At 43.9% G+C, this 9,798-nt stretch overlaps 1 protein-coding gene across 2 annotated transcripts; it reads right to left on the bottom strand.

The window, feature by feature from the left end:
• Positions 1 to 2,381: 2,381 nt before the first annotated feature.
• LOC123052425 (equilibrative nucleotide transporter 3) lies at positions 2,382 to 6,442 on the bottom strand. 2 transcript variants are annotated; one of them, XM_044475596.1, is made up of 10 exons: positions 6,181 to 6,442; positions 5,279 to 5,358; positions 5,074 to 5,178; positions 4,534 to 4,689; positions 4,295 to 4,438; positions 4,080 to 4,185; positions 3,581 to 3,756; positions 3,334 to 3,494; positions 2,977 to 3,235; positions 2,382 to 2,826 (listed from the first exon to the last, which is right to left on the bottom strand). In XM_044475596.1, the coding sequence occupies exons 2-10, from the start codon at positions 5,318 to 5,320 to the stop codon at positions 2,719 to 2,721; spliced, it is 1,257 nt and encodes a 418-aa protein (XP_044331531.1). In that variant the 5' UTR covers positions 5,321 to 5,358; positions 6,181 to 6,442; the 3' UTR covers positions 2,382 to 2,718. The 2 variants fall into 2 exon arrangements, with proteins under 2 accessions (XP_044331531.1, XP_044331532.1); XM_044475597.1 differs by lacking the exon at positions 6,181 to 6,442 and adding an exon at positions 5,650 to 5,925.
• Between the last annotated feature and the right edge of the window lie 3,356 nt (positions 6,443 to 9,798).

Raw genomic sequence — 9,798 nt, 5'->3', positions numbered from 1 at the left:
GTACAACACAGATGCCCGTATATACGCACATACACTCACACATATGAATGCACGCACGCACACCTTATTAGTATGAGCACCTTCGAGACAGTGAGCCAACACAACATTTTGAGATTGACGAAGTCACTATAGGTGTCTTCATAGTTGACGTCGATGCCTACTGAGCCGCTACAACATCTTGAGATTGGCGAAGTCACTGCAGGGGTCGTCGTAGTCGACGTTGATGCCCACGTACACACACATACACTCGCCTTTGTGAACGCATACGCACGCACATCGTGCCTCTATGAGCACCTCCTGATTTTGTGTGTGTTTTGCTACTGGTTTTTTAACGCAGTACAACACAGATGCCCACATACACGCACATACACTCAGACCTATGAACGTGCACGCACGGACACCCTATCAATATGAGCATCTTCGAGATAGTGAGCCGGCACAACATCTTGAGATCGACGAAGTCACCGCAGGTGTCTTCGTAGTTGACGTCGATGCCTACTAAGCCGGCACAACATCTTGAGATTGACGAAGCCACTGCAGGCGTCTTCGTAGTCGACGTTGATGCCCATGTACACGCACATACACTCACCCCTATGAACGCATAAGCACGCACATCGTACCTCTATGAGCACCTCTGAGATACTGAGCTGGTACAACATCTTGAGACTGACGAAGTTACTGCAGGCATCTTCGTAGTCGACGTTGATGCCCACATACACTCACTCCTGTGAACACACACGCAAACCGTATCTATATGAGCACTTCTGATGCTGAGCCGGCACACCATCTTGAGATTGATGAAGTCAACACAGGCGTGTTGGTAGTCGACATTGATGCCCACATGCAAGCACATAAGCTCACTCATATGAACGCACGCATGCACATCCTACCTCTATGAGCACCTCCGAGATACTGAGCCGGGACATCATCTTGAGATTGACAAAGTCATCGTAGACATCTTCGTAGTTGCCGTTGATGCCCACGTACACACACACACATACACTCGCCCATGTGATTCAGATTTCATATCTCTCTCTCTCTCTCTCTCTCTCTCTCTCTCTAAAAATTGATTTATAATTTCTCATTTGAAGTGTATCTACCCTAATATATTCCTTCATCGGTATTTTTGAATTAATTAGGATTTTTGGGTCGATTGGTGGCTAAACTTAGAGATGCATTGTCTGCGTGCTTGCTTGGCACTCTTCCTCCAGATACCTTGCATACAGTTGCACGTAGCTCAGTAGCAAAGCTGTTGGCTTTTAGTTCACTTAATTTTTTCCACGTGGTTTACGACTACCTCTTTCTTAAAATAGTTATCTTTAGGTTAGCTTTATACTTTTTACAAATTATATTTGTTTATCTCAGTCCAAATTATCCTATTCTTTCTTAAACATCAACTTCACTATATATGAAGAACATCCCATTCTCTCCTTGGCAATTTTCTAATTTAATTCTTGATGTTTCCGCCATGCAAAATAACTAGTTATGCAAAGTTGTATCTTATGTAATACTACAAATAACACATTTTATTTTCTCGGATATCAAATGTATAGATGAATTGTTTTTCAAGTAATCAGTGATCCAATAACAATTCCAGATCTTAAGGGTGTACCAACGCATTGTTTAGATGCTCCCTGTAAGTTTCTCCATCCCTCCTTTCACATGTTGTTAACAAGCATTTTCACTTCTAAGATGAATCCTCTTGGATTGATCAAGCAAACATATGCTTCAGTTCAAACGTTCTTTCTAGCATTGTGGTGTACTCCCTCCGTCCGAAAAAATTTGTCCCAAGCTTGTCCCTCAAATGGATGTATCTTGCACCAAATTAGTTCTAGATACATTCATTTGAGAGACAAGTTTTTTCGGACGGAGGGAGTAGTTAGCTACGCATGCATGTTTGATACTTTCCAACTTTTTTCATGTGGTATCTTTGTCATGTGTGTCCATTGGGAAGAATTGAGTATATTGATTATCATCTATTGTGGAAAAGACAAATCTGGCCTGTTTGTCCATCTGAGCGTTGTTGTGGCAATTTCTTTGTGTGCCCCCTTCTCTTACATGAAACGATAATATTCCAGTACTATTGATTCATTTGTTATTTAACACCATTGCTAGCAACTAAATTAGTAAGTTTCAGGGAGGGGGGGGGGGGGTCCCTTTATGTGCGTCAAACAAAAAGGTTGGTTCTTTGGCAGAAAGAACTCTTTTATAGATTGCCTTGGATAATGAGTTGTTTTAGGTTTGGTGAGTTTAATTATTAGTTTCTCTTCTTTTATCTCTCACTGGTTAGAAGCAACCATTAATATTTTAAGATGACATAAGCTCGCTTTATCGTGGCACTATAATTGGACCTAACTCCACTATTTATTTCAGACTTGTGGTTAAGATAAATTTGATGTTTTGGTTCAACGAGTCATGAATATGCCGTCCAATATGGTAAGCAGGGGAAGACAGCCCTAGGGGCTAAACATAAAAGGGAAGCTAGAAAGGATACATCGCATGTCGCAGCAAAGTTATTTACAAACATGAACAGATTAACATTTAAAATCTCTTTTGAGAAAGAAGATGAACAACCACTCGGAATACACCACTGTACTGCAGCATCCTTGTTTCGGCAACCACCTATCTACCTATGGAGCAAGAAAGATCGCCAGCATTAGCGCGCTTCCCACCCGACACCGAACGAATCGCGCAGACCAAACAGCGGAGAGTGCTCGACTACCAGCCCTTGCCTATCAGCCACATCCAGTCGAGCACGACGCCGGAGAATATGCCGCCGAGGAGGCACACCACGAGCACGTTCCCCAGAGCGTTCTGCTCCGGCCCCTGCACAACCAAAAAACCAATGTTCAACATACAGCTCAGATCCTCATGACAAACATTTACTGTACTATGATGTTTGCATCGACAAGGAACAAACGTTTTCTTTCTGAACACTGCATTACGATGTTTGCATCGGCAAGGAAGGAGACTTGCCTTGTACCCATTTGGCGCTTCAGCGAGGACGCACACGGTGAGGTAGCCATTGGTCAGTCCCAGAAAGGACGTGAGGAAGATCATGTACCCTTGGTCGCCATACTTGGCCGTGAAGTAGAACGCAGGGATGAACAGGAAGCGCGCCAAGATGGCGACCATCAGGCCCTTCCGGTTCGTCAGCTTCAGGCATTTGATCAGTGGTATGTACCTACCAATCAGATCTAACACATTGTACATCGTGATCAGCACAAGTGCGTACCTGAATTTTATCAGAACAATGACATGTCAGATACTGGACAATACTCCCAGGTAAATTCTGCAGAAGTAGGTGCCAGGTACAAGTGCAAGAAAGATTACCATGTTCCCAGGCCATGTGATCCAGTATCTTCGGATAAAAATCCAGGGAAGATTGATAGAGTCAAGACATATATCAGGAAGATATCCAAAGCATAGTCTATATTCTGCATCAGCAGCTCCTTGGTGCTTAAACGTTCGTGCTTTTGGGGATCCTCCTCAACCTGTGAATCAGTATATCAACATTTCATTCTCATGGCAAAGTCGTAGAAGATTCATTGTAGGCATTGGTATGATCAGAGAGACAAACCTGCCTATCTTGATCAGTTTTGATTCCTGCAGCAGCAAGGTCGCTGCCAACAGTCTTGCTCCCTTCAGAGGCTGCCTTTTGGCGGTAGTACTTCACGATGGGTAATTTGGGAAAGACAAATGCGTATAGGAGGAGGCAAGCTAGCTCGAACATGCATGTTACCGAGAAGAATAGCACTGCACAAAAAATCATACATGAATTGGTTATGCACATGCATGGTGCGATATTTTAGGAGATCTGCAAGTAAGATTGTAACAAGCACCTAAACATTCTAGTAGAAAGTTATATGAGCAAGTTCTGAAATGGATTTCTTTACGTTGTCACTGATGACTGTTATGATCATAGTGGATTTATAGCATTCTGCTATTCTTAAATTTTTATCACAATTTTACTGAATCTGCATTTGTTGATGAGATTGGGCTGTGTGCTCATATAGGTTGGCAGAGATGTCTCGCATTATCCAAAAATAATAATATATGTTGATGAGATTTCGACGTACTAGCTCCATTTCGAAGACCATTTTGTGAGTTCTCGAAAGCTGCCTTTGTAATTAGTCTCAAAGCTGATGTTATAACTCCTGATGCAGCCAAGCCTGACAGGAAGGACTGCAATTCCAATAGATGATTTACGTCATGAAAGGTAAATTATTCTCAGTCTGAGACATGAAAAAGTTAACCAAACATCACAAAGTACAATAATAGACCAAAAAGTAACCTGAATGAACTCCGGGCACATCAAAGAAAGGTCGCCAACCAAGCCACCTTGAACAAGCGCATCAGATGTCCCAAAAAAGGCACTGATTATGCATACACCAATGTATGCTGGAATTCCACCATGTCCTTTAGTACCAACGTCCAGCTACAATAAGAAAAATGATTTACATGAGCTGCCATACTGGCACATCAATGTTATTCTTTTCCTTCCAGGCAAAAGGCAATACCCAATATACTTACCAATATTAATGCGAAAGAGCTAAGGAAGAAAAGTGCAAAACCAGCTAGGTTTCTCTTCCTCGTGTTCATCGTTGCTTCATAGTATGCAAAGAAGCAGGTGAGTCCAAAGGCAAAAGGCTGGTATACTAGTGTAAGAACTCTTGTCGGATGGTAATTCTGCAGATAGATATCGTAGGTCAAATGTCATTGTACGTAATAAAATCTGAATGTTTGACACAACAAATTCTGCAAAACGAAGGGATCAAATTGGCATCTCAGTTCAACAAGTTAAGACAGTGCAAGGTAGAAATGATAAACCGCGTCATTAAAATGAGTAAAACTAACAATTCTTAATTTACCCAAACACACCAAGCGAATCCAGAAGGACGCTTTTAGCTTATATAAAAAGAAGTGCTAGAATCAGGCTACTGAATACTACTGGCTTCGTTCAGATCATCAATTAAACAATCTACTGCAACATTCAAAAGAAACGAAACGAGACGCACTTTTGCGTACATATTTTAATCAAAAAGCAACTGAGTTTCACAAGCAAACACATACCGGGAACAGAGAGACATAGTAATCCTCGATGGTGAGCATACTGTTCCAGGCAAATAGGCTCCCATTTCCCAAGAAAAAACAGACAACTATACCCCAGAACTTCCCCTGTCAAACACGAGCAGCAGCAGTCAGCACAAAACCCTCAAATCAAAGTTGATAACAGTGCAATAACCATCAGATGAACCTGCAGAACGAAGGAAAATACCTTAACTGCAGCTTCCCCGCCACCTGCTACCTCGAGGCCCATGATAACCGAGTTCACCTGCCTATTCAAAGACGGCAGCACTGCAAAGAGTTGTATGCAACTGGTTCAGAGACGAGGACTAAAGAATGCATGAAACTGGTGTTTCAACACCTGAAGATTTCGTTCGTCAGAGTTTCAGAGAAAGAAGCAGACGCCTGCACAGCGCAAGCAAAACTTTGCCCGGCAACAGAGTTCGTTGCAAGATGCTAGACACTTGCACACAACAAGAAACTAATTCGTTTCTCACCAAAAAAAAAAACAAGAAACTAATTCTGCTCTCTAACTTTATAGAAGTGTCTAAATCCGCAGGTATCTAAAACTGGAGTTTGAACCTTCAAGGGCACCAATTCCCCGGTCAGTTGTAGTAGGAATCCGGGCCTCGGGACCTAAGAAGCGAGCAATTCACGCCATGAATCCGATTTAGCGCCGCCAGGACTGGTGCCGTTCCATCTTTGTCTCAGCGGTGGGCTTCGTTGGAAACTCCATTACGGCATCAACGCAGATCGACCCGTGCCTTACACGATCGAACGATGATGGGTGGACTACGGACAGCACGCAGCAACCAAATCGGCAAGTAATAGCGCATTGATTTGGGTTATGATTGCTCGCTGCCGGAGAAAAGAAAGAATCGATCCCCAAGAAACCCGTGAAAGAAAATGACAACCCATCCAACTCCAATCAAAACCACTAGGATTTCTTGCCAGGAAAAAAAAAGAAACCCAATCCAAGACAGTCCAGTACCAGCAGGCCTCGTTGGTTGGACCCCGTCGCCGTCGGGTTGCGAGGAAAAAACGAATGGAGACCGGGATGGGACGAGGAACTCGGAGAAGAAGAGGCGGGTTACGGGAGAGCAGAGCACTGACCGGAGGGAGGAGGGGCAGACCAGACAATCTCCGGCACGGAGCGCGCGGCGGCCGGCGGTGGCGGCCAAGGCGAGGGGAGGAGGCGGGGCGGGATCTGTGGGCTCGTGGTCCGCGCGGCCGTGTATATATAGTGGCTGTTGAGATTTACGAATGCCAGTTGAGATTTACGTGGGAATCTTTTAACTCTCGTTGACAGCTCGCTCGTGGGAATCTTTGAGTATCCTCAAGCCAACGTGTATGACGTGCGGGCACCGGGATCAGTCGGGCATGAGTTCATCCGGAAGAAGTATTAGACGGCGACAAATTGCTGGATAGGATAATCGGACGGCGTAGCAGGTTCAGACTGTCTTCTGCCCGGCGCGTGTTCCTACTAAGAAGTCAACCGGCGCGTGTTCGCGGGATTATTTTAGCAGTATAGGATAGGACGCAACCAAAGGGCGCGACCGGTCGCGCTATAGTGAGAACGATCGGCCCGACCCCTTTTTGCCCTCCTTCAAACTCTGTTGCTGCTGTTCAAAAAGGAAAAACTCTGCTGCCAATGTTCTCCTCTCCCCGTTCAAATTATGATGTTAGAAGCATCTACAGTCAACTTGGCACATCCGACCCTCTAAGAGCATCTACAGCCACATGACAAATATGACCTCTCAAACATCCGCGAGCGCGTCCGCGGACAGTGACCGGACACGCCTCAAATTTCAATTGTGGCATACAGACATCTCATACTAGATCCTCAAATCGATACAAAGACATGCAAACTAAAATAAACCTACGTGCTACGTCGATCAACTAGCTACTCGTCGTCGGAGATGTCGACAATCTCCGTGCCCGGCGCCGGTAGCATGGGGGACAGCTGCAGCTCCGCCTCCTCTGGTACCTCCGGCTGCTCCGCTCCGGCCTCCTCCGCCTCTATCTCCACGTCGAGCTCGTCGAAGAGCGCGTCGGTCTTCGCCTGCCGCTGCAGAGGAACGCCCGGTTGGCCTCCACATAGGCCTCATCCTAGAGGGACTCCAGGATGGCCTGCTGCTCGGCCATTGATACGTCCATTTTGCATCATGCTTTTATATTGATATTCATTGCATTATGGGATGTTATTACACATTCTAACACAATATTTATGCCTTTTCTCTCTTATTTTACAAGGTTTACATGAAGAGGGAGAATGCCGGCAACTGGAATTCTGGACTGGAAAAGGAGCAAATATTATAGACCTATTCTGCACAACTCCAAAAGTCTTGAAACTTCACGGAGAGTCATTTTGGATTTAATAAAAAAATATTGGATGAAAAACCACCAGAGGGGGGCCACCTGCCATCCACAAGGGTGGGGGGCGCGCCCTACCCCCTGGGCGCGCCTCCTGCCTTGTGGGCCACCTGGCACGCCCTCGATGCCCATCTTCTACTATATGGTGTGTTTTGACCTGGAAAATCAGAAGGAAGCTTTCGGGACGAAGCGCCGCCGTCTCGAGGCGGAACCTGGGCAGAACCAATCTAGGGCTCCGGCGGAGCTGTTCTGCCGGGGAAACTTCCCTCCGGGAGGGGGAAATCGAAGCCATCGTCATCACCAACGATCCTCTCATCAAGAGGGGGTCAAATCTCCATCAACATCTTCACCAGCACCATCTCCTCTCAAACCCTAGTTCATCTCTTGTATCCGATCTCTGTCTCAAAACCTCAGATTGGTACCTGTGGGTTGCTAGTAGTGTTGATTACTCCTTGTAGTTGATGCTAGTTGGTTTATTCGGTGGAAGATCATATGTTCAGATCCTTAATGATAATTAATACTGCTTTGATTATGAACATGAATATGCTTTGTGAGTAGTTACGCTTGTTCCTGAGGATATGAGAGAAGTCTTGTTATAAGTAATTATGTGAATTTGGTATTCGTTTGATATTTTGATGAGATGTATGTTGTCTCTCCTCTAGTGATGTTATGTGAACGTCGACTACATGACACTTCACCATGATTTGGGCCTAGGGGAAGGCATTGGGAAGTAATAAGTAGATGATGGGTTGCTAGAGTGACATAAGCTTAAACCCTAGTTTATGCGTTGCTTCGTAAGGGGCTGATTTGGATCCATATGTTTCATGCTATGTTTAGATTTATCTTAATTCTTCTTTCGTAGTTGTGGATGCTTGTGAGAGGGGTTAATCATAAGTGGGAGGTTTGTCCAAGGAAAGGCAGCACCCAAGCACCGGTCCACCCACATATCAAATTATCAAAATAACGAACGCAAATCATATGAGCATGATGAAAACTAGCTTGACAGTAATTCCCATGTGTCCTCGGGAGCGCTTTGCTTTATATAAGAGTTCCCCCAGGCTTGTCCTTTGCTACAAGAAGGATTGGGCCATCTTGCTGCACCTTAGTTACTTTTGTTACTTGTTACCCGTTACGAATTATCTTATCACACAACTATCCGTTACCGATAATTTCAGTGCTTGCAGAGAATACCTTGCTGAAAACTACTTGTCATTTCCTTCTGCTCCTCGTTGGGTTCGGCACTCTTACTTATCAAAAGGACTACGATAGATACCCTATACTTATGCGTCATCAAGACTCTTTTCTGGCGCCGTTGCCGGGGAGTGAAGCGCCTTTGGTAAGGAAACATTTATATAGTGTGCTGAAATTTACTGTCAGTTGTTACTATGGAAAATAATCCTTTGAGGGGCTTGTTCGGGGTATCTTCACCTCGAACGGAAGAGCAAAGAGTTGGTCCTCAACCTACTGCACCTACTGAAAATATTTATTATGAAATTCCTTCGGGTATGATAGAGAAACTACTAGCTAATCCATATGCGGGAGATGGAACATTACATCCTGATATGCACCTAATCTATGTGGATGAAGTTTGTGGTTTATTTAAGCTTGCAGGTTTGCCCGAGGATGATGTCAAGAAGAAGGTCTTCCCTTTTATCTTTGAAGGGAAAGGCATTGACATGGTATATGCTATGTGATGATATTGGATCATGGAACTACAACCGATTGAAATTGGAATTTCATCAGAAGTTTTATCCTATGCATCTGGTTCATTGGGATCAGAATTATATCTATAATTTTTGGCCTCGTGGAGGAGAAAGTATCGCTCAAGCTTAGGGAGTCTTAAGTCAATGTTATATTCATGCCCCAATCATGAGCTTTCAAGAGAAATTACTATCCAGAATTTTTATGCTCGACTTTCTCATAATGAACGATCCATGCTCGATACTTCTTGTACTGGTTCTTTTATGAAGAATGATATTGAATTCAAATCGTATTTATTGGAAAGAATTAAACGCAACTCTGAAGATTGGGAACTCGACGAAGGTAAGGAGTCAGGTATAAACCTTAAGTTTGATTGTGTTAAATCTTTTATGGATACCGATGCCTTTCATGATTTTAGCACTAAATATGGACTTGACTCTGAGATAGTAGCTTTTTTGTGAATCATTTGCTACTCATGTTGATCTCTCTAAGGATAAGTGGTTTAAATATCATCCTCCCATTGAAGTGAAAGTAGTAGAACCTATTAAGGTTGAAGAAGAAACTATTACTTATAATGTTGATCCTATTGTTCCCACTTCTTATATTGAGAAACCATAAAGGATCATGTTAGAACTTCAACTATGGTTCGTAAGAGTT

The sequence above is a fragment of the Triticum aestivum genome, chromosome 2D, assembly GCF_018294505.1.
Source record: "Triticum aestivum cultivar Chinese Spring chromosome 2D, IWGSC CS RefSeq v2.1, whole genome shotgun sequence".
NCBI lineage: Eukaryota > Viridiplantae > Streptophyta > Magnoliopsida > Poales > Poaceae > Triticum > Triticum aestivum.
This window is presented reverse-complemented; position numbering and strand designations above follow the sequence as displayed.

What these genes read in the sequence shown, in the direction of transcription:
- LOC123052425 (XM_044475596.1), bottom strand. Translation starts at nt 5,320, where the DNA reads ATGGGCCTCGAGGTAGCAGGTGGCGGGGAAGCTGCAGTTAAG. An exon ending in TGTGCCCGGAGTTCATTCAG is followed by an intron (nt 4,186 to 4,294) that starts GTTACTTTTTGG and finishes TTGGAATTGCAG; the next exon opens with TCCTTCCTGTCAGGCTTGGC. An exon ending in TGGTCTTCGAAATGGAGCTA is followed by an intron (nt 3,757 to 4,079) that starts GTACGTCGAAAT and finishes TTTTTTGTGCAG; the next exon opens with TGCTATTCTTCTCGGTAACA.